The sequence below is a fragment of the Aulonocara stuartgranti genome, assembly GCF_965226115.1.
Source record: "Aulonocara stuartgranti genome assembly, chromosome: 18".
NCBI lineage: Eukaryota > Metazoa > Chordata > Actinopteri > Cichliformes > Cichlidae > Aulonocara > Aulonocara stuartgranti.
Window position 1 is genome coordinate 14,868,011 of NC_138954.1, and position 24,073 is coordinate 14,892,083.

At 46.0% G+C, this 24,073-nt stretch overlaps 1 protein-coding gene across 1 annotated transcript in view; it reads right to left on the reverse strand.

Moving 5' to 3' along the window:
* The window catches only part of b4galt2 (UDP-Gal:betaGlcNAc beta 1,4- galactosyltransferase, polypeptide 2), a 232,522-nt gene that overhangs the window by 43,295 nt on the left and 165,154 nt on the right, over nucleotides 1-24,073 (reverse strand). The window contains exons 5-6 of the mRNA XM_082513867.1: nucleotides 22,399-22,586; nucleotides 1,054-1,176 (exon numbers count right to left, since the gene is read on the reverse strand). Of these exons, the coding sequence (XP_082369993.1) occupies nucleotides 1,054-1,176; nucleotides 22,399-22,586 (311 nt within the window). The remainder of the gene's footprint in view (nucleotides 1-1,053; nucleotides 1,177-22,398; nucleotides 22,587-24,073) is intronic.

A 24,073-nucleotide genomic window follows, 5' to 3' on the forward strand; every position in this document is an offset into this window, starting at 1 on the left:
AATGCTATTACTCCAAGAGGACAAAGATAAGCTTCGCATTGTGAGCGTGACAGCGGGACACAGAGAAAGACAGAGAGGAAAAACAAAAGAAGAAGAAGAGGAGGAGATGCAATAGAGATGAAGGTGGCATCGTGTCTGTGGAGGAGCATCCTGCTGTGAGTATACAACCCTGTGTGTTTATAATTATACTCTCTGAATGCGAATGCATCTGTTTATGGGACTGCAATATATTCTTTTGGAGTTAATCTGCCATCTCATATGTTCATTTCAGCTGTTAAGAAACATGAAACTGACATTTTGGGTTTGTTTGTGTGACTGATGGAGCTAATCTGTGCTACGAGAGAAGATGTCAGGGAGAGATAGAAGTCCTGTGTTTAGTTAGCTTCATTATTTCTATGGTATATCATTATGCATTGCGTTTAGCTGTTATGATTCTTTACCAACCACAGACAGATGAGGGTTCATTGCTGTAGCTGTCATTTGTTAATAGTCTGATCATCACTTCACCGGGTAATCAAACAAAGTTCAGTGCAAACAACCTCCCGAGCAGACGATAAATTCAGCTAATAGTCCCGTCTTAAGTCATCTTTCTGTCGAGCTGTCAAACGAATATTCTTCTCCCAGATTTGATTTCAGCCAACATCCACAGAAATGTCATTAGTGAACTTCAGCTAGTCATTAAAAGCTGACTGAAGTGCTTCAAAAGGTTAATTTATTTGCTAATCAGACTCCCTCTCCTGAATAATTATAATAAATCACCTCTTCCATGAAGAGCTTCAACGTCACTTGCATTCGCGATACTTGACTGTGCCACTACCGTCTCCAGGAGTGGCATAAATAATACATATTCAACACATAAAAGACGTGAATGTGTGGTGCAGTTTGAGTGTAAACCTGACAGTAGACTCTGTCCTCTACTCATGAATAAAAATAATTTAATGTAGTTTGGGTTTTATAAATTGCCTTCCTTTGCAGAAAAGTTCCATTATCGAGGATAACCACACATTTTAACAGCGAGAAAATCGCAGGCAGAGCTCAGCCGTCCACACATACCTGTTGTAAATGTCGTCGTCTTCTCCTCCCCAGCCCCAGTACTCGTTCGGGAAGCCGTTGATCTTCAGAAACTGTTTTTTACTGAGACCCGAAACACCTCCAAAGTAACCTGCGTAGGGCAGCCTGCACGACGAGAGGAAGGGAGGAGATGGCACAGATGAGACAAGAATATACTTTTACATTTTAGAGGCTGCACATGCATATTTGAAATGCATATATTACGTCGATTAAATTACATAAACAAACAAGAGCTGTCAGAAAGACTGGCGGTGGCTAAATGTTACGTTCAGCTTCAAAGGGCTGCATTTTGACAAAGTTCACTGCGCCGCTTTATGGCACGAAGATCGTTTGTGAGAAAAAACAAAAAAGTGTAATACGAGCTCAAGATCTCAGTGACTTAAACAGCTGTGTGTACGTGCATGTTCTCAGTGCTGTTAATTTCAGTGGGCTGACAGCGAGTCCTGGGCGGCATGAATACATGATAATGTGATGCATTAAGAGGAGTTTTCAAACGCTGCTTAAGAGACACGCAATTTACATTTGAATAAAATCTTTTCAGTTTGTTTCAGGCTATGAGATCTTTTCTTACCGTGTCTTGTCTTAGATGGTCTCTAAGTGGATAATTTAATGGGAGTCTTTTTACAGTAAGTGGATAATCCGCATCCGTATATAATCCACTCAGGCAACATGAAATGACCGAATGTAAAGACGGGTGAGAATATACTTGCAAATAAAGACCTCTACAGCTTCTTTAATGGCGATTCTAGCTATAATGCTAGTTATAGCTTTAGAGGCACCTGTCACTTTATTAGGTACACCTGTGCAGGTGTACATGGGAGCAACTCAATGCATGGATGGTCAAGACAGACAGAACCTGCTGAAGTTCTGAGAATGGGGGGAAGAAAGGTCATTTAAGTGACTTAGAACATGGCGTGCTGGTTGGTGGAAAACAGGCCGCTCCGGGTATTTCAGAAACTGCTGGTCTACTGGGAGTTTCCCACACAACAATCTCTAGTGTTAGCAGACAATGGTTTGAAAAAGAGAAAACGTCCAGTGAGCAGCAGGTCTCTGGGTGAAAATGCCTTATTGATTTCAGAAGAGCATGGCCCAATTGTTTTGAACAGATTAACTCAAGGTACAAAGAAGACTTCAGTCTGAATGCACAGCATGTAGAAACTTGAAGCAGATGTGCTACAGCAGCAAAAGACTGGGTCTCACCAAAATTGGACAACAGAGGATTGTACAAATGTTGCGTGGTCTGTTGAGGCTCAGTTTCTGCTGCTACATTCAGATGGTGGAGTCAGAGGCAGGTCTAAAACACATAAACCTATAGATCCATCTGAATTGTATCAATGGTGGTGTAATGGTGTGTGGATATTTTCTTGGCACACTTTGGATTTCTAAAGGTTAATGTATTATATATATCAACTGAGCATCGCCACGGCCCACCTGTTACGGCTGTGGCCATAAGAACACTGTGTGGGCTGTTTGTTCTGTGTCTCTTTACTGTGTTTAAGACTCTTTACAGGTCCCTCCCCTAATGAAGAGTAGTGAGCAGCTGATTGGACCATGGAACAGGTGACCACATTCAAAAAGCCGCTCTGACAGCTCCAGGGAGAGAGAGAGAGAGAGTGTGGAACGAGCGAGTAGCCTGACAGCCGTCGCAGTCCTGACCCTGGTTTTCCCAGCCTGTGTTTATCTTGTGTATTTGTGGGAGTGTGAATTGTAAAAGCCGCTCCTAGTGCATTAGCTGAGAGCTTAGGCACTCGTGGGCTGAAGCGGAAGGGGTGAGCTGCCTTTTCTTTTGGAATCGTTTTCTCCTGTTTTCTTGGTCAGGGAGCGAGGGATAGCTCTGTCATTTGTTTGTTCTTTTTTCTTTCTTAGGGTTTAGTTAGTCTTTTCTGGTGGGACTTAGTTGGTTTTGTTTATTATTTTGGCCTGGGCTCACCCTGGAGCTATGCTTCTTGTCCTTAAATAAAATCACTTTTTTTACTCACAACTGGTTTGGATGTTTGGCTTGGGAACCAGGGCGGGGATTTGTCTCTCTCTCCTCCAACCTTATGTGCGTCCCTACCCGCCTAGACTAGGGGCGTAACATAAATGGGGGCTCGTCCCTTTTCGTTCGTGTGATTGGTTCGTTTCCTTTTTGCGTTTGTGGTGGGGGGGAAACGTCAGTTGCGACTGTGGGGGTGCCGGTTTCCGAAACTCGGTATGACCCAGTAGGTGACGATTTGGTTTTCGGTTGTGCTGTGGGCTGCGCACGACTTAGGAATTCTGAAATCCTACGTGATTTAAGGTCACATTTAACTGGGATAGACGATGATGTCCGAAATGACGTGTGTCGGTTGATTGAAAATCATCCTAATCTTTTCTCGGACACTCCATCCTGTACCACCGTGTTGGAGCATGATATCGATGTGGGGGACCATCCTCCAATCAAACAGCATGCCTACCGGGTGAATCCCACTAAGCGTGCTCTTTTCCAGACAGAAGTCTCTTATCTGTTGGAGAATTGTCTTGCTGTCCCTAGCTCTAGTGCGTGGAGTTCCCCATGTCTCCTAGTGCCTAAAGCGGATAAGACCCCACGGTTTTGTACAGATTTTCGGAAGGTGAACAGTGTGACCAAGCCTGACTCCTATCCTCTGCCCAGAATGGAGGATTGTGTTGATAGGGTCGGTTCTGCGACCTTCGTTACCAAGCTGAACTTGTTAAAGGGCTATTGGCAAGTTCCCCTAACATCACGTGCGGCCGAAATCTCTGCTTTTGTTACTCCTGACCATTTTCTCCAGTACACTGTCATGCCTTTCGGGTTGCGCAACGCTCCCGCCACATTTCAACGGCTCATGAATATCGTGCTGGGCGGCGTCTGCAAGTGTGAAGTGTATTTGGATGACATTGTCGTCTATTCAGACACCTGGTCAGAGCATATGGAGACACTCACTGATGTGTTCCATCGCTTGGAAAGGGCATCCCTCACCCTCAACCTCGCCAAGTGTGATTTTGGTAAAGCCATGGTAACGTACTTAGGAAAGCAGGTGGGTCAGGGGCAAGTGCGCCCTATCTCGGCCAAAATCCAGGCCATACTGGATTTTCCTGCCCCTCAGACTAGGCGTGAGCTTCGCCGTTTCCTCGGCATGGTGGGCTACTACCGGAGTTTCTGTCAAAACTTCGCGGACGTGGTCGCACCTCTCACTAGCCTCACTAGTGTGTTGAGACCTTTTGTGTGGACCTCTGCGTGTCAGAGTGCGTTCCGGGCTGTTAAGACTCTCCTGTGCAGTGCGCCAGTGCTGGCCGCCCCTGATTTTGCACGCCCTTTTAAGTTGGAAGTGGACGCCAGTGCAAACGGGGCAGGTGCCGTATTGCTGCAGGAAGACCATCATGGTGTGGATCACCCAATCGGCTATTTCTCAAAGAAATTCAATGTCCATCAGCGAGGGTACAGCACGATTGAGAAAGAGGCCCTCTCTCTGCTGTTTGCATTGCAGCATTTCGAGGTGTATGTCGGTGGCAGTCCCTCGCCTGTGATTGTTTATACCGACCACAATCCCTTGGTATTCCTAATGCGGATGCGGAACTCGAACCAAAGGCTGATGAGGTGGTCCCTCCTGGTGCAGGACTTCAATTTGGAAATCCGTCATAAAAAGGGCACAGAGAATGTGTTAGCGGATGCCCTATCCCGTGTTTTCCCTTAAACATGACTGTCCAAAACATCTACAAAGGAGATGTCTTTGATTTTGGGAAGGGGGGTGTTACGGCTGTGGCCATAAGAACACTGTGTGGGCTGTTTGTTCTGTGTCTCTTTACTGTGTTTAAGACTCTTTACAGGTCCCTCCCCTAATGAAGAGTAGTGAGCAGCTGATTGGACCATGGAACAGGTGACCACATTCAAAAAGCCACTCTGACAGCTCCAGGGAGAGAGAGAGAGAGAGTGTGGAACGAGCGAGTAGCCTGACAGCCGTCGCAGTCCTGACCCTGGTTTTCCCAGCCTGTGTTTATCTTGTGTATTTGTGGGAGTGTGAATTGTAAAAGCCGCTCCTAGTGCATTAGCTGAGAGCTTAGGCACTCGTGGGCTGAAGCGGAAGGGGTGAGCTGCCTTTTCTTTTGGAATCGTTTTCTCCTGTTTTCTTGGTCAGGGAGCGAGGGATAGCTCTGTCATTTGTTTGTTCTTTTTTCTTTCTTAGGGTTTAGTTAGTCTTTTCTGGTGGGACTTAGTTGGTTTTGTTTATTATTTTGGCCTGGGCTCACCCTGGAGCTATGCTTCTTGTCCTTAAATAAAATCACTTTTTTTACTCACAACTGGTTTGGATGTTTGGCTTGGGAACCAAGGCGGGGATTTGTCTCTCTCTCCTCCAACCTTATGTGCGTCCCTACCCGCCTAGACTAGGGGCGTAACACCACCTGAGTGTTGTTGCTGACAATTTTCATCCCTTTATGACCACAGTGTACCCATCTTCTTCAAATAATTTTTTGAATTTTAATGGTCGCAAAACGGAAGCAATTTTATATGGCCCGCATCGTTCTACTGATTCTCCAGATGTTGATTTTGGTGATTTGACCTCTCATCTGAAAAGTTCAGTCACTAATCTTGGTGTTAAACTTGATTCTGCGCTTACTTTTGAAGGTCATGTAAGTGGGGTGGTAAAATCAGCTTTTTATCACCTCAGACGCCTGTCGAAGGTTAAGCCTTTCCTTTCCAAACCCAATTTGGAAACTCTTATTCATGCTTTTATCACCTCACGTCTGGACTATTGTAATTCCCTTTTAATAGGGGTCGGGTCGGGCACCTTGTCACGCCTGCAGTTAGTGCAAAACGCGGCGGCGCGATTTTTAACCGGTAGTAGGAAATTCGATCACATCACTCCGGTTCTGGCTTCCTTGCATTGGCTTCCCATTGATTTTAGGGTTCGTTTTAAGGTCCTTTTATTGGTTTTTAAATCTTTAAATGGTCTGGCTCCTGTGTACTTAACTGACTTGCTGAAGCCACATGTTCCTCCTCGCTCGCTCCGTTCAGCTGAGCAGCTGCTGCTGTCGGTCCCTAAGTCGCGGCTGAAATGCAGAGGAGACCGTGCCTTTTCAATTGCGGCTCCGATGCTCTGGAATAACCTTCCCCTCCAAATTAGACAAGCGTCATCAGTGCAGGTCTTTAAGTCCAGATTGAAAACCTATTTTTATTCCCTGGCTTTTAACTCTGTAGGAAACTGACACCTTATTTATTTTATTGTTTGTAATGATTTTATGGTATTTTTAATTTGGTTGTTGTTTTGATCTGTGTTGTTCAGCACTTTGGTCTGCCTGGTGTGTTCTTAAAGTGCTATACAAATAAACGATGATGATGATCTTCTGATGTCTGCTTCTGGCAACATAGCATGCCATGGCTGTAAAGTTCAAATCATCTCAATTACCCCTTGCTGAATTCATGCCTCGAAGAATTTAAGCATATATATATATATATAAAAAAAAACACCCAGCGCGCCCCTGCGGGCGGTTTATCCTTCAAGCTCGGGTCCTCTACCAGAGGCCTGGGAGCTTGAGGGTCCTGCGCAGTATCTTAGCTGTTCCCAAGACTGCGCTCTTCTGGACAGAGATCTCCGATGTTATTCCCGGGATCTGCTGGAGCCACTCGCCTAGCTTGGGAGTCACCGCACCTAGTGCTCCGATTACCACGGGGACCACCGTTACCTTCACCCTCCACATCCTCTCGAGCTCTTCTCTGAGCCCTTGGTATTTCTCCAGCTTCTCGTGTTCCTTCTTCCTGATATTGCTGTCATTCGGAACCGCTACATCGATCACTACGGCCGTCTTCTTCTGTTTGTCTACCACCACTATGTCCGGTTGGTTAGCCACCACCATTTTGTCCGTCTGTATCTGGAAGTCCCACAGGATCTTAGCTCGGTCATTCTCCACCACCCTTGGGGGCATCTCCCATTTTGACCTCGGGACTTCTAGGTTATACTCGGCACAGATGTTCCTGTACACTATGCCGGCCACTTGGTTATGGCGTTCCATGTATGCCTTGCCTGCTAGCATCTTGCACCCTGCTGTTATGTGCTGGATTGTCTCTGGGGCATCTTTACACAGCCTGCACCTGGGGTCTTGCCTGGTGTGATAGACCCCAGCCTCTATGGATCTTGTACTCAGAGCTTGTTCTTGTGCTGCCATGATTAGTGCCTCTGTGCTGTCTTTCAGTCCAGCTTTGTCCAGCCACTGGTAGGATTTCTGGATATCAGCCACCTCCTCTATCTGCCGGTGGTACATACCGTGCAGGGGCCTGTCCTTCCATGATGGTTCCTCGTCTCCCTCCTCTTTCTTGGGTTTCTGCTGCCTGAGGTATTCACTGAGCACTCGGTCAGTTGGGGCCATCTTCCCAATGTATTCTTGGATGTTCGTTGTCTCATCCTGGACTGTGGTGCTGACACTCACCAGTCCCCGGCCCCCTTCCTTCCGCTTAGCGTACAGCCTCAGGGTGCTGGACTTGGGGTGAAACCCTCCATGCATGGTAAGGAGCTTTCTTGTCTTTATGTCAGTGGCTTCTATCTCCTCCTTTGGCCAGCCTATTACCCCAGCAGGGTACCTGATCACGGGCAGGGCGTACGTGTTGATGGCCCGGATCTTGTTCTTACCATTCAGCTGACTCCTCAGGACTTGCCTGACCCTCTGCAGGTACTTGGTGGTTGCAGCCTTTCTAGCGGCCTCTTCATGGTTCCCATTTGCCTGCGGGATCCCCAGGTACTTGTAACTGTCCTCTATGTCTGCAATGTTGCCTTCTGGTAGTTCAATCCCCTCAGTTCTGACTACCTTCCCTCTCTTTGTTACCATCCGACTACACTTCTCCAGTCCGAACAACATTCCAATGTCATTGCTGTATAGCCTGGTAGTGTGGATCAGTGAATCGATGTCTCGTTCACTCTTGGCATACAGCTTGATGTCATCCATGTACAGGAGGTGGCTGACAACTGCTCCGTTCCGTAGTCGGTATCCGTAGCCAGTCTTGTTAATGATCTCACTGAGGGGGTTCAGGCCTATGCAGAACAGCAGTGGGGACAGAGCATCTCCTTGGTAGATCCCGCACTTGATGGTAACTTGTGCTATGGGCTTGGAGTTGGCCTCTAGTGTTGTACGCCACATCCCCATTGAGTTCCTGATGAAGGCTCTTAGGGTCCCATTGATCTTGTACAATTCTAGGCATTCCAGTATCCAGCTGTGGGGCATTGAGTCATAGGCCTTCTTGTAATCAATCCAGGCAGTGCACAGGTTGGTCAGTCTGGTCTTGCAGTCTCGGCTGATTGTTCTGTCTACCAGTAGCTGGTGTTTTGCACCTCTGGTATTCTTGCCAATTCCTTTCTGTGTCCCGCTCATGTATTGACCCATGTGCCTGTTCATCTTAGCCGATATGATGCCTGACAGGAGCTTCCATGTAGTACTGAGGCAGGTTATTGGTCGGTAGTTGGAGGGGACCGGTCCCTTCTTGGGGTCCTTGGGGATCAGGACCGTCCGGCCTTCAGTTAGCCATTCCGGGTGTCTCTCGTTAACTAGCAGCTGGTTCATTTGTGCTGCCAGACGCTCGTGGAGTGCAGTCAGCTTCTTCAGCCAGTAGGCGTGAACCATATATATATATATATATATATATATATAATTGTTGAATGTGTCATTGTGTTTCTTAAATTTGTAAACTCTGATCAATCTATAGGATCAAGACATTCCTTTGTCTCTGACCACCTCTCCAGCCACTCTGTGCTGGGGGAGGTTTTATTGCAGATACATCCTATCTGGAAGGCATGTTTTTTGTGTTGTAAGCTTCCTGCTTTTATGACCCTTTTGGTCAGCAGGAGGTCACACAAACGCACCCCCATGACACACACACATTCTCACATGCATACACATACACACACACACGTTCCTGCTCATGCATACAGGTGCTTACACATACACACACATAGTGTAACTAAGGGGGGTTTTACGGAGGGAGGTGCTTGTGCTGTGATGTGTATTGTAACAGTTTGTCAATATATAGCTGTGAGGAAAGCTGCTCTTTTAAGGATTTGGGGCTGGAGTCAGGTGAGGAGCGTGAGCTCCAAGAGCTGGTTCTGACCCAAAACTTCCCTCGTTAGCGAGTGACAAGCCGGTTGAAGATGTTCTGTCTTGTTTTCCGCTCTTCATGAGGAATAAGTCTCTAAACTAGCGGGGCTTGTGGCAACACAGACCCAACAGGAGCCAAGCAGGGTTTTATTTTTCCTCAAAAGACATGAGAACAGTCCAACGGACATTGGTTGGAAATGTCATGACAGGAGCCTGGAGTCTAACCAAAGGGCAGTGTGTGTGTGTGTGTGTGTGTGTGTGTGTGTGTGTGTGTGTGTGTGTGTGTGTGTATTCTACAGTGTTGTACAATTTTTGACAGCTCCCTGTTGAAAGATGACAAGTGAAAACTAATGAGACCGTATGTTTCAACACAAGCTGTCCCAGCAACAATATGGTCAGGTGTGTGTGTGTGCTTAAAAAGGACACATGCTCTGGGGACAGTTCTGCCAATTCTTTTTTAAATTACACTGAACCGACAACTTCACACGATACCATCAGCAGACTCCAGTCGGTATGGCTTCCCTACTTCCATCATAATCACTCATCTTATTTCCAGTCCATACGCTCCCCTTCCTCTTCCATACCTCACCCTGTAGTGGCTCTCATCACTTCTGCTTTGGAATCTCCTACTTTGATCTTTACACATAATCGCTTGTTGCCAACACAGCATTTTCTGTTCAGCTCCTCACTGACCGTGGCGACAAAGGTACGACTTTGGCGTATGCTGACACCCATAAACGGTAGCAGCTGTCACCCCAGAAGAAAAACACCAGCTGATCGTGTCGGGCCCGGTCGGTCGCACAGTGCTGCTGGTTGTGTTAGCATTAGCAAGCCTAATGAGTGCCGACGGGAAAATGACATTGTAAATGAACGAGATTAATTCCTCTTCAGTGGCAGTAAACACAACATGTCTGCGTACCAATGACTCTGGGACTGTGACATGAAAACATGCAGAAACACACATCAGTAATCAGAGCTCAGTCAAGGCGATTCTCTCAAAAGGCCATAAATGTTTTTCTAATTACTTCAAAAACTCCCGACTCCTTTCCTGACCTGAGCTTCTTCTGGCCAACAAAGACCCCACAGGCAAGGTGTATAATAATAATCTGCAATGTCACTAAGGAACCCAGGGTAATTTCTAAGTAATTAAAGGGCTGTCTTACAATTCATGAGTCCACCAGCTTTAAAAATGAAGAGCTAAACGAGAAAGCCACTGCTCATCAAAGGGAAATTAATTAGAAATTAATTTGGAATTATAACAGCAGTTAATTTCAAGAGATAGTGAAGTGACATCCCACACTTCATGTGAGGAAACGGCACCTGTGTCACGGTCCAGGGTTTTTGGAGTTTTTATTAAATATTGTGACGGAGTGACCCGTCTCAAGGCAGAGTCCGCTGAGTATGGCACCGCCACCATTAGATCGCCACCATTAGTTCGATTTGGCACCCGGGGCGGCGTATCTTTCTGTCGACCGAGTAGAGGAATAAATGGTAAATGGTAAATGGCCTGTATTTTATATAGCGCTTTTACTAGTCCCTAAGGACCCCAAAGCGCTTTACATATCCAGTCATCCACCCATTCACACACACATTCACACACTGGTGATGGCAAGCTACATTGTAGCCACAGCCACCCTGGGGCGCACTGACAGAGGCGAGGCTGCCGGACACTGGCGCCACCGGGCCCTCTGACCACCACCAGTAGGCAACGGGTGAAGTGTCTTGCCCAAGGACACAACGACCGAGACTGTCCAAGCCGGGGCTCGAACCTGCAACCTTCCGATTACAAGGCGAACTCCCAACTCTTGAGCCACGATCGCCCCGACATAAAGGGGTGAGGAGCAAGTTGTGAGCCGCATCGGGGGTGGCTAGATTTTGGTTCCCACTTACTTGTTAAGGGCGTCGGTCGGGGAGACGTGCGGGGGATCGCCAATCGTGCAGGGTGATGCAAGCCGATGGTATGGGGGTGTGGGGTTTAAATAATGAGTTCACGTGTGTCTGGACCGTCATGAGAATGGCCTCATTACGTGGGCCGTTAATGTGTATATGAAGTCGGGTAGACTTCCGGGAAATAGTTGAGAGCCTGTATCAATGTATATGTTTTGTGAGTGTATAATGAAAAAGAAATTCTGGGGGAGGGAGACGGGGATTAAAGTTAGAATAAAGAATTGGTGGTGACGCCAAGGGGGAGGGGTTACGGGATATAAGAGACGGCGAGCCGGATATGAAGGGGAGTGTGTTGTAACATACAGGCTGTGTAGCGCGGATCTCAGTTTTATGTCTTTGTAACCATCTTTTTATGCACTGGGGAGGCCGTTTCAAATAAAGTATCCACACTAATACCTTACCGACTACGCCTGTGTTTGTCCGGGAGAGGTCTGGAAGGGGACCCCATGACATATGGTGTCAGAAGTGGGATGGCTAGTCGGAAGAAGAAATCGCGTCTCCCCGCTAAGCGCACAGGGCTGCGGTCCCAGCAACCTGAGGTTCTGACGGAGCGGACAGTAGAGGAGGAGGCGTGGGAAACGGTGCCGGCGTCGTCGTCGTCAGCGGAGGAGGAGGTGGTTTCCGTCCGGGGTGGCCCCGAGGTGGCCACGGGGTCGACCGCGGCACGGGACCCTAATGGGGAGCTGCTTCAGATGATGAGGGACTTCCTGGCGGGACAGCAAAGGAGAGAGGTGGATTTCCTGGCTGAACTCAGGGGGCTGAGGACCGTTCCCTCTCCTAATGCGCTGTTGCCTGCGGATTCAGCTAGTCAGCAAAGCTCAGGGCAAGTGTTAGCGGGAGCTAGCACTACGGCCGCTACGGCTACACCGAGCACGTTAACAGCGAGTAGCCCCAGGATGGTGCTGCCTACCCCGGCCCGGCAGCGAGAATACCGGCCGTCGTTACTGGAGGAACCGGCTCGCCAGTCCCTGGCAACGACAAGCAGCCTCGACCAGACGGGCGGAGAGTGGAGGCGATCGGAGGGGCCAAAGATTCCACCGTACCAGATGGGGGAAGATATTGAGAACTATTTGTTGCGCTTTGAGCGGGTGGCCAGAACCTGGAGATGGCCGGAGAATGAATGGGCCTGTCGGCTAGTTCCGTTGCTAGCGGGGAAGGCGTTGGAGGCCTATACCGCAATGGATGAAGAAAGAGCCCACTGTTATGAGGATTTAAAAGCTGCCTTGTTAGTTAAATTTGACATTTCCCCGGAGACGTATCGGCAGCGGTTTTGCTCTAATATTATTCCACCTGGGGAGAGCCCCACCGAGACTTACTACCGGCTGAAAGGACTGTACCGGCGCTGGCTTCGACCAGAGCAGCATACGAAGGACGAGATGGGAGAAGCGATTATTTTGGAGCAGCTAATTCGAGTTCTTCCAGGGGAGGTGAGGACCTGGGTGAGGGAGCATGAGCCCGCGGACGGACTGGCCGCAGCCAAGTTGGTGACGCAGTATTTCAATGCGCGGAGAGGAGCGGCCCCGGTCCGCTCAGCTGGGACGCCACAGCGATCGTCCCCGCAATCCGCGGGTCTGCCGAAGCGGGAGAGTAACCCCGAGCCATCCGGGGCCCCCAAGGTATCCACTCTACGAGGAGCGGGTAAGGACTTTCTTTGTTATTACTGCCAGCAGCCAGGCCATAAAGCCTCGGTGTGCCCCATCCGGAAGGCCAAAGTCACTGGGGCCTGCTATGCACCTCGGCTGGAGGCGGAACCAACAAAGGTCCAGCCAGCTGAGGGGCAACGCTATAAAACTGTAATGGTAAATGGGCAGCGGGTTACTGCTTTGCTGGACACTGGTAGTTTTATGTCATTAATTAAGCAAAGCTTGGTACCAGTGAACTGTGTGGACTATAGTCGACAAGAAGAAGTGTTATGTGTGCATGGTGACAAACATCCCTACCCAAAGGTGGAAATAACAGTGACTATTAATGACCAGCCATATTTATTGTCTGTTGGGGTGGTACAGAATTTGCCGGTAGAGGTTATTCTGGGGATGGATGTGCCTGTGCTGATGGATTTGTTGCAAGAAAAAGAAGAGCGGGACACAGAGACAAAAGGGAGGGAAACGGGGAATGTTCAAATGAAGGTGTTAGGCCCAGTGGTCACTAGGGCCCAGGCGAAGGCGGGATGCCAACCCCTGCCAGACTTGGACAGTAGTCTGTGCGAGGGTGGCACGAAAGGGCCGAGAAAATCTCGTCGCCAACGCCGCTTTGAGAAGCAGCTATGGTCCCAGGGACCGGGCAATAAGAACATGAAATGGGATGTACCTGAAAATATTTCTGTGTTGCAAAGGGAGGATGAGACGTTGGAAGTGTTGTTTGCTAATGTGCCTGAAGGGGGAACAGGGAAATGGGGAGGAAAAGAGAAGTTTGTGGTTGAGAAAAATGTGTTGTATGCAGTTGATGGGGACCACCAGCGGCTTGTGATCCCTGCTAGTTGTAGACCTCTCATTCTGCATTTAGCTCATACCCTCCCCTGGGCAGGCCATTTGGGTCGCCAAAAAACCTATTTACGGGTTAGTACGCGTTTCTTTTGGCCGTCAATGTATACGGATGTACAGAAGTACTGTCGTGCATGCCGTGTGTCAGAAAACTTGCCCAGCGCGCAAATCGGATCGGACTCTGCTACAACCCTTGCCGGTCATCTCTATCCCCTTCCGTAGGGTAGCTATGGACATTGTGGGTCCGTTAGTAAAAAGTGGTCGGGGTTATCAGTACATATTGGTGGTGTGTGATTACGCGACCCGTTTCCCAGAGGCGTTTCCGTTGCGAGCGATCACAGCCCCTAATGTTCTGCGCGCACTGATACAGTTGTTTTCTCGGGTGGGGATACCTGATGAGATTTTGACCGACCAAGGGACTAACTTTACGTCGAAGTTAATGCAGCTCTTCCACACTCAGTTAGGCGTTTCGGCCATCAAGACGTCACCGTACCATCCACAGACAGATGGGTTGGTGGAGAGGTTTAATCAGACTCTCAAACGGATGTTACAGAAGTTTGTGTCAGACACGGGAAAAGATTGGGACCAGTGGTTACCCTTTCTTTTGTTCGCGTATAGAGAGGTTCCACAGGCGTCCACGGGGTTCTCCCCCTTTGAGTTACTCTATGGGTGGGAGGTACAGGGGCCGCTTGATCTCGTTCGAAAGGGGTGGGAGTCTTCGACCGTGGCTCCAAATGAGAAAGGGGTGGTGCAGTTTGTGCTGGAGATGAGAGAGCGGTTGGAGCGGTACCAGGCCGAGGCCGAAGCCAATCTGCGGGATGCTCAACGAAGCCAGAAGATCTGGTATGACCAACAGGCCCGGCAACGTGAGTTTCAGCCCAGACAAAAGGTGCTGTTACTTCTCCCTTCTTCCAACAGTAAACTGCTGGCGAAATGGCAAGGGCCCTATATCGTGCTTCGCCGAATGGGACCAGTGACGTATGAGATCCATCATCCGGGAAAAAAGAAACCGAAACAAACCTACCATGTGAACCTCCTGAAGGAATGGGTGGAGCAGCCCCGTCCGGCTCCGAGGGAGGCACTGATGGCCAGGGTGGTGCAAGGAGGAGGACAGAGTGAACCTGAGCAGGCTACGGATCCAAGGTCTCCGGTATTGACTCATCTGACCTCACAGCAGGCTGCGGAGCTACTGAAAATTCTGCAGGAGACGCCTTCGCTGTGTTCCGTTAACCCAGGTCGGACTACCTTGGTTGAACACGTGATCCGGCTAAAAGAGGGACAGCCCATCCGGCAACGGCCCTATCAGGTTCCGCAACACTTGGTGGAGAAGCTGCGACAGGAGGTGGAGAAGATGCTGGAGCTTGGAGTGATCGAGCCGTCCTGCTCCGAATGGTGCAGCCCGGTGGTCATTATCTTCAAAAAGGATGGCTCTTTACGCATCTGCATCGACTTTCGAAAGCTAAATGCCATCTCCGAGTTTGATGCGTACCCCATGCCGCGAATTGAGGATTTACTGGAGAAGATTGGGGCTGCCCAGTATATCACCACTTTGGACTTGTGCAAAGGCTACTGGCAGGTGCCACTGGAGGAGACGTCGAGGCCGTACACTGCTTTCAGGACCCCTGCCGGGCTCTTCCAGTTTACCGTGATGCCCTTTGGCCTACATGGGGCACCGGCTACCTTCCAAAGGCTGATGGACAAGTTGTTACAGGGCTGTGACGGTTATAGCGCCGCCTACCTGGATGATGTCGTCATCTTCAGCCACACGTGGGAGGAGCATATGCAGCATCTGTCGGAGGTCTTGGGAAGAATTCATAAGGCCGGGCTGACTCTGAACCCCTCGAAGTGTGAATGGGCGCGGCAGGAGACTCGCTACTTGGGCTACCAGGTGGGACGAGGAGAGGTGCGACCGCAGCTGGATAAGGTGGAAGCTTTCCGGAATTGTCCTCGGCCTCGCACCAAAAAGGAGGTGCGGGCTTTCCTGGGACTGGTTGGTTGGTACCGAAGGTTTGTGCCCCAGTTTGCAACAATGGCGGCGCCGCTGACGACATTACTGGGGAAGAACCAATGAAATCCGGTCATATGGACCGCAGCATGTGAACAGGCGTTCCAGGGACTGAAAACTTGCCTGTGTTCGACCCCCGTGCTCTGGAGTCCGGACTTTAAGAAGCAGTTTTTGGTCCAGGTGGATGCCTCCAAGAGCGGCCTGGGAGCCGTGTTGGTTCAAGGGGACCCGGGCGAGGAGCACCCGATCCTATATCTGAGCCGCAAGCTGCTGCCGCGGGAGACCAATTACTCGACGGTGGAGAAGGAGGCTCTGGCGATTAAGTGGGCGCTGGAGAAACTCCGGTATTACTTACTGGGAAGAGAGTTTGTGTTGGAGACTGATCATCGGGCGCTTACCTGGATCCAGTCCATGAAGGATCATAATAGCCGACTTACACGCTGGTACCTCTCACTGCAACCTTTCAGGTTCGCCATCCGGCACAGACCAGGTACACTCAATGTGGTGGCGGATTACCTCTCTAGGTTGCCGCACATCGCCAACCTCCGGGGGGAAGGGGATGATGTGACGGAGTGACCCGTCTCAAGGCAGAGTCCGCTGAGTATGGCACCGCCACCATTAGATCGCCACCATTAGTTCGATTTGGCACCCGGGGCGGCGTATCTTTCTGTCGACCGAGTAGAGGAATAAAAGGGGTGAGGAGCAAGTTGTGAGCCGCATCGGGGGTGGCTAGATTTTGGTTCCCACTTACTTGTTAAGGGCGTCGGTCGGGGAGACATGCGGGGGATCGCCAATCGTGCAGGGTGACGCAAGCCGATGGTATGGGGGTGTGGGGTTTAAATAATGAGTTCACGTGTGTCTGGACCGTCATGAGAATGGCCTCATTACGTGGGCCGTTAATGTGTATATGAAGTCGGGTAGACTTCCGGGAAATAGTTGAGAGCCTGTATCAATGTATATGTTTTGTGAGTGTATAATGAAAAAGAAATTCTGGGGGAGGGAGACGGGGATTAAAGTTAGAATAAAGAATTGGTGGTGACGCCAAGGGGGAGGGGTTACGGGATATAAGAGACGGCGAGCCGGATATGAAGGGGAGTGTGTTGTAACATACAGGCTGTGTAGCGCGGATCTCAGTTTTATGTCTTTGTAACCATCTTTTTATGCACTGGGGAGGCCGTTTCAAATAAAGTATCCACACTAATACCTTACCGACTACGCCTGTGTTTGTCCGGGAGAGGTCTGGAAGGGGACCCCGTGACAAATATATTCTGTTTGATTCCTTGTAAGCTTATTTCTTATAATGTATCTCGTTGTTTTCCTTAGCATTTACCTCTAGTGCTTAGCAGTGGCGTGTCTAGAAAATTTTTGTTGGGGGGGGCCAGGTAGGGGCACAGATTTGGAGAAGGGTGGCAGATGTAATTGGCAGATAATGTTTAAAACAAATTCTACCAACCATTAACCATAATTCAATAACCCTATAAACCTAATAACCGAATGCGCTTTTAACTCTTATTAGAATTAGATTTTAACCACTACGGTGCAAAGTTTTTAGATACTGCGTTGATAAAGTACAAGAGATACAATCAGTGCTTTGTCAGTGTTTACTCAGCATTCAAGGACAGCAATATTTGCATAGTATTTTTACTGCCATGTAGTGCACATATGTTTTGGGCAAAAACAGTTTTTAATATTAAAATACGAACATTTGTAACAAACAATTGACAAATTAGCCAATGCCAATGCAAAACTTTATCTGCCTGTTAAAAAAAGATAATCTTCTCACAAACTGGTGATTTTGAAACAGGAAAAAAGTGGAGAAACAACTGAAAAGACTAACATTTGAATAAAACCTGAAAGCAAGTAAATACTTTCTATGCTGCCTTATGGTAAACATCTATACATTTTACGTCAGATAAAAACTTTGGTTGTAAGATTCAGATAATTATTTAATAAAAGCTAGATATTTTAAATGAGAATAAGAAAGAAAAGTATTTCTTTGTGCCCATCTTTCCCTGTTAATGCCCTACATGGACCCCTGGCAAAACTTTGCTAGATCCACCCCTGCACAGTTACCAGCTGTCAGCTGCCTAAAAAAGGATCCTGGTGTTATTTGTCTCTCAGAAACAGCTCATAACTTCCCTTCAACTCATTCATGTCACCTAAAGGGTAAACCTGTTTCTCCATCACTGTTCAGCTCTGATGATTCAGTAAGGACATCTCCTGGTTTCATCTTCATGTTTCCCTCTCACCACATATCCAAACCGACATCATGACCAGCAGCTTTACAGCTGTGGCTCCAGCAAACATCAGCTGATAGAAATTAATATTAAATAAATTCTAACAACAGCTGATCAAGCTTAAACGTGCTGCTGTTGTTTAGAGCAACATCCGCTGGTTTCCTCTTTCTGGCAAAGTGGGCGATAAATAAACAAGAGAGAAAAAACGATCAGCTGATCATTGATCAGTTTCATGATTGAAGTAGAAACGGGAGAGGCAGGGGAGAGAATGAGAGAAGAAGAGGCAGCTGTGCAGCGTAACGACAGAATAAAGCCAGCTTTGTGTCTTTTTCCATTCTAGCTGAAGTTCGGGACAAACTGTGTCTCTTCTCAGCTCAATACAAAACGCGTAATATTTTCTCTGATTGAGGGACCATTCCATTTTTTTAAGGAGCCGTTGGCAACTCTACTAACTAACCTTATGAATAAAATAAAGTTCACTATCAGTAACATCATAGCACCCACCCAGCTGTATAAAAACTCCGTCAAACTGGCTAGAATGCAGTATGAGTTATTGCAACTGAGGGTAAAAAGTCAGCACAACGAAAATAAACTCCACCTGAACTTGGTTTAAATCTGACCCAGATAGACTGCAGGTCATAACTTCTTACCTGAAGTTCAGTTCACCTGACACTCGGACTGGCGGCTGCCTCGGGGCTCTCCTCCTGCCTCCCCTTCCCTCATCCACCTGCTGCCTCTGTGGAAGCCCGTCATAGCCACCACCAAACAACGAGTTATTTCTACACATCGACCTGCATCTGGCCAATCCACCACCTCTCATTGTTCATGCCATTACAAAAAAAAATAAAAAATAAGTCATCGGGCATATGCCCGGTATGCCCGATGGCCAGTCCAGCTATGTTAACCTGCAACCAAATCTGCAGCTCCATACAGCAATGTTACGACTTGGATTAGATCTTATAACTCATAACTCGTATGTTAGCTGCCCTCAGTAGCATACTGTCTGATATATTCGACGGCTGCAATAATTCTTTAAGTGTTATTTTTTCCTTGGTATTCTAATTTCACCGAAGTTTACTAAACTCAACAAACTTAATATTACTTACCGGGACATTTATTCTGTCCTCATTTTCTTTCACCGAAAAATTGTTTCCTGCAGTGCGTCTTTCTGCTTGGCTCTCCTACCTTTGCTAACGTGATGCGCATAGCGCAGAAGCGATGCTGCATTCACTTACACTCGGATATCTGAGCTTCACCGTGAAAACATAATCGGACATTTGATATTTGATTGAATTTTATTGTTTTGCCTTTGGGGTGGCACCTGGGGTGGCCAGTCTGGTTGGGGGGGTGGCCTGTGCCCCCCCAGGCCACCCCGCTGGACACGCCATTGGTGCTTAGCTGCCCTTGCTATTTGTAGTTGAGTTTAGCCGTTCCTCAGGTTTTTATTTTCTTTTATTCACTAGCATTTACGGTTTCTTATTTCTAGGTATTGATTGTTCCAGTATTTCCCTGTATCATGTGCGACCAGTTCCCATTAGGCTTTGAGTCTTGGTTACAGTCTGTCTTGTATGAACTCTTGTTCCCTGTCTTGTGTCAAGTTTTCTATATTCTGTGTTTTCAGTTATTCCCTTTCTGTAAGTTATTTCTCTCTTATATTTAGTTTTACTTCTTTGTCTTGTTTAGAGACAAGAAAGTTTCAGCTGTGTCTCATCATCACTGCCTGTGTCCCCTGATTACCTCATGTCTGTATTTCAGGCCTCAGTTCATGGTTGTGTTATACTGTGTATTTGTTTTTGTAGTCTGTTCCTGTCTGGCAACCTTAGTTATTCTTTGAATACCTTGTGTTCTGTATTTCTTTTGGACTTTGTTTGCGTCTGTTTCTGAATTTACTGTTTTGCATTTAATCAACCTTAATAAAGGCTTGCAGTTTTGATCCGATATAAAAAGCACAGGGTCACATAAAAGTGTTATACATACTTTTAAATTTGTTAAATCAGGTTCTCTTTTTCTACCTAAAGAATTTAGTGAAACTCTGATATGTCAGGTCATGTTATGTAGAAATATGAAAAAGCTTAAAGAACCTCTGAACCTTTTTCTTGAAGCTCTAGCACATAATTTGTGCAATACTTTTGAAAAAGTCAGAGTTATGAAATGGACTTCAAGGTGACACACTCTGCTCAGAGAGCTGTTTGGTGTTTTGAGGTGCTAAGGTAATGGAGTAGCACTTAATGTGACCTGACTTTCACTGTTAGTGTTTTTAGCATTTCCACCATTTATCAGAAACGTCTGCTCCTTTTACATTTTGAAATGACTGAAGTTGCCTTCATAAAACGACAGGGCCAAAATACTGAAAGGTACTCACTTTAAAAATGTGCTCAAAAGTCACTGGAGTCTGCTGCATTTTTTTCTTGCACAGCTTAGAAGTTTATGAACTTTTTACATGCTTAAATTTGAAGTACTGAACAAATGAGTTGATAGGCTGATTCAGACCACGCTGACCTTGGAATCAGTTTTCTTCAACAATCTCATTTTAACATAAGTAATTAACCACAATCAATTCTCTGACCTTCCAGTCACTCTCACCTCCAGGCTGTCCTTTCACTGTATGCCCTTTTCTTTATTTCAGAGGAGCCAAAAAAACCTGATGAAACCATTTTAAGTCTTTACTGATTAATTGCTATTAAGAAATGTAAGCTTCAGCCCTTCTTACCACCTGCATTGTATTTGTTGCCAGATAGCATTAGCTTATTGAGCACTATATCAGGGACCTGCAGGAGCCCCTGAGGGTTTTCAGTAGGATAACTCTTGTGGACTGACAGCTTTTGGATGGCCAGGTCACATCACTGGCCATATTTAGAGTATTCATCAATACTTCCAGTGCTTTTAGATAATTGAGGGTAGGTGTGGTGTCATTATGCAAAAAGATGCTTAGACAGGACCCAGCCATTCAGGGCTCTGGACCTCTTTGGGTTATCCTGCATTAGAAATTAGAGACGTAGAGCCCAATGAAACACATCGGTTGGATTATTCAGTAATTCTAACTGAGCAAGTGACCTGTCCTAGGTTTACCTGCGTTCTGCCTTATGACAGCTGACTCCAGTCCCCCCAAAACACAAAGGCCCTAGTCACACAGGCCTACAGACTTGTTTGCACCCCTGTTAACCTTTGATAACTATGGTAAATGTATGTTCTCCAACTGGTTAGCAAGTAGTTGCTACAGATTGCTGGCAGTTTTTGGGAGCTGATTGCATTGGTTGCAAGCAGCCTACAATAGTTTCCAGGAGTTTGCATACTATTTTTAAGTGCCCTTTCTCACTGTCCCTCTTCCTCTTTGTTTTTCTTTTCCTTCATATTTCTTTCTCCCTTTCCTATCCCCCAGCCATGTAGGAAGGAGTTTGCATGGAAGACACCAACTTATCTGCAAACACTTGTCAACTATTCTACATATGATAGTGAAACTTGTGCAATGCACTTTTTCAGAGTATTTGCCTTCAAAGTAAAACTTACATATTCTGAAATGTGTTAGTTTGAAGGTGAACTCTTTCTTTTTCTCCTTTGTGTCTCCTTTAAATATTACCTTTTTTATCTGAAAGGTTTTTTTGTTGGTTTCAATGCGAGTCTGTTGTGTCTCCATTTCCCTGAAAACCTTATGTGCATAAATAGCCATGTCTTTCCTCCAAGTCTTTGCCACAGAGTCTGTTAAACTTCCCATGTGTCCTCACTCTTTGACTTCCTGGGCTTATTTGAGTTAGTCCCAACAAAAAAAACTCAGCTATGTTGTTGTCTTGGAGTCTGCATTTGGGTCCTCATCCTACAATACCTGATGATTGTTTTATCTCTGCATTATCATAAAGTTCTATAAGATACCGATTAGATTTTATACACTGAATGATAATCATTGATAATTTCCTTATTTTATGTAACAGAAACACCAAAAACCAAAAATATTAATTGTGTGATTAGACAAGAGCAGTCTAAGCAAAAAATCTATACCCCAATAAGTTTGGAATTGAGACTAAATTATTAATTTATCACGAGGAAAATATTTTTCTAAAATCTAACAATTGTTTAGCACATATATTTTGTTTATTATGACTCAATTAAAAGTAACGATGGCAAATAAGACAGCAGCAATGAAACAGTAATAACATTTGATAATAGGCTCATCCAGCTAATTCAGTTTGCACAAAGGCTTCACAGTTACCAAAGGTCTCTTCACTTGCTGTAGTCCAAACTCGTTAGTTACACTCTGAAACATGTGCTCTTGTTAGTACGAACTGATTAAACTTGGCAGCAGTGAACTGTGGTGAGTTTTCATACTAATTAAGGCTGCAGACAAGGGATTCAAAGTATAATGAGATTTACTCAAATTAAAGACTGTTCTTTCACGATTGTCTGTCAGAACAAAGGCTGTAGGGGAAATTCAGTTAGGCAGGAACTAGCAGATTTAAATTCAATGTATTTACAGCATAGAAGAATGATGTACAACAATAATTGGAGTTGGCAAGACATGTATAGAGTCCACCAGACAAATAAAACCATGTGTGGGCTGTCAGTGTTTCAGACAAACGAGTGGGGAAACTGGATCTCATTCCATCACCTGAAGCCAAACTTGTCCATGGCGATGGCAAAATGTCTCGGCTGGTCGTAGCAGTGGTAGAGGTTGCGGTCGTCCATCGGGATCAGGTCAACGTCACTGAAGATGAAGCAGTCATATTCTGCATCCTTCAAAGCCTCCGTATAACCAACGTTCAACAACTTAGCGCGGTTGAAAGTGTCCTCGCCCAACTGCAAGACACACAAAGGAGAATTTGACATCAAGACACAAACCTAAAAACTTTGAGCACGTAAGGATACAAAGATATGCGATGTCAGGAAAACAGGCAGTGAATTTCTGATCAAATGTACATTATTAAAATGCCCGTGTCATAGAAATGAGAAACAAAAAGAAGACCGTATATAAAATAAGACATTTTCATTTTTCTTCAGTATTATAAAACAATATTAAAGTGGGAGTAGAGTAGAGCCCCTGAAGTTATAAATCTGGTCTTTCACATGTTATACGAATGAAAACAACATCTGAATGTACAACTGCTACAGGCACTTTTATCATAAACAAAGAGAGAATGAGTCAGGCTGTAGCAAATGAGGTCAGACTCAAATCAAAGGTGTTTTTCTTCTATTAATCCACTATGACCTGATGTGTTTATTGACCCCAAGGAAAGATAATTTGCCTGAACCAGCGAAACGCATCTGTGATAAAAGATAAACTCCATTTATTTATATATATATATATATATATATATATATATATATATCTCTATCTCGATAGATAGATATATCTCGATAGATAGAGAGATAGATAGATAGATAGATATATTTTTGTAATGTCTGCTGCACTTGGGTGAAATTGATTCAAGCTATGTGTGAATGTGTATATGAAGTAATAATGTTTTTACTGTTGATAAATCCAACAGTAAAAAAAGTGTAGAAAGTGGAAGACATAGTTCACGACAAAAAGCGAGCTTTAATAACTGATCTCCAAAAACAAAGCCCAAAGATGTAAGGAGCAGAAGTAACCCAAAAGTCTGGGACAAAAGGGACTTTACAGAAAAGAATATAAACTGGAACAAGACAGGAAGTAACATTGCCACAAACCAGGGCTTTTTATAGTCAAGTGATGACCGGGGAAGACAATGAGACGGGGGAGGAAGTGAAGCTCAAAACAACACACAAGAGAAAACTGGCAACATATGTATCAAAATGCAGTACTGTGCAAAAGTCCCGAGTCATTCCATTCTTTATATTTTGCTTCCAAGGAGCCATATATGTTGTTTTAAACTGGTCTTGTGCAACAGTTTTCCAGGTTTTCTGAGGCACTTTTAAAGTTATTTTTAACATTTTTCCTTAGACATCGGTTGCTTTTTCACTCTCATGCATATTTGTTCACATTTCTTTAGCTGGATTTATGAAAAAATGCCAAATAGAATGGTTTGACAAACATGAAATAATATTTTTGTACCAGAAAGTTTATTTTTAACTATTAGCCAAAAACCTGGAATATCTCTACATGGTGTTCAGTGTGTCCTTCAAACAGTTTGAGGACACTGGAAAAGGGGAGGACAAAGGACAAAGTGACAGCCCAAAAAGCTATTTGCAGGAAACTAATTATCTGAAAGTCATGTCTTTAGGAAAAAGGAAAAATCTAGCAAAAACCTGACACAATACTTCAGAGATAAATCTGACCATTCAGTTGATCAATCAACTACTTTTTT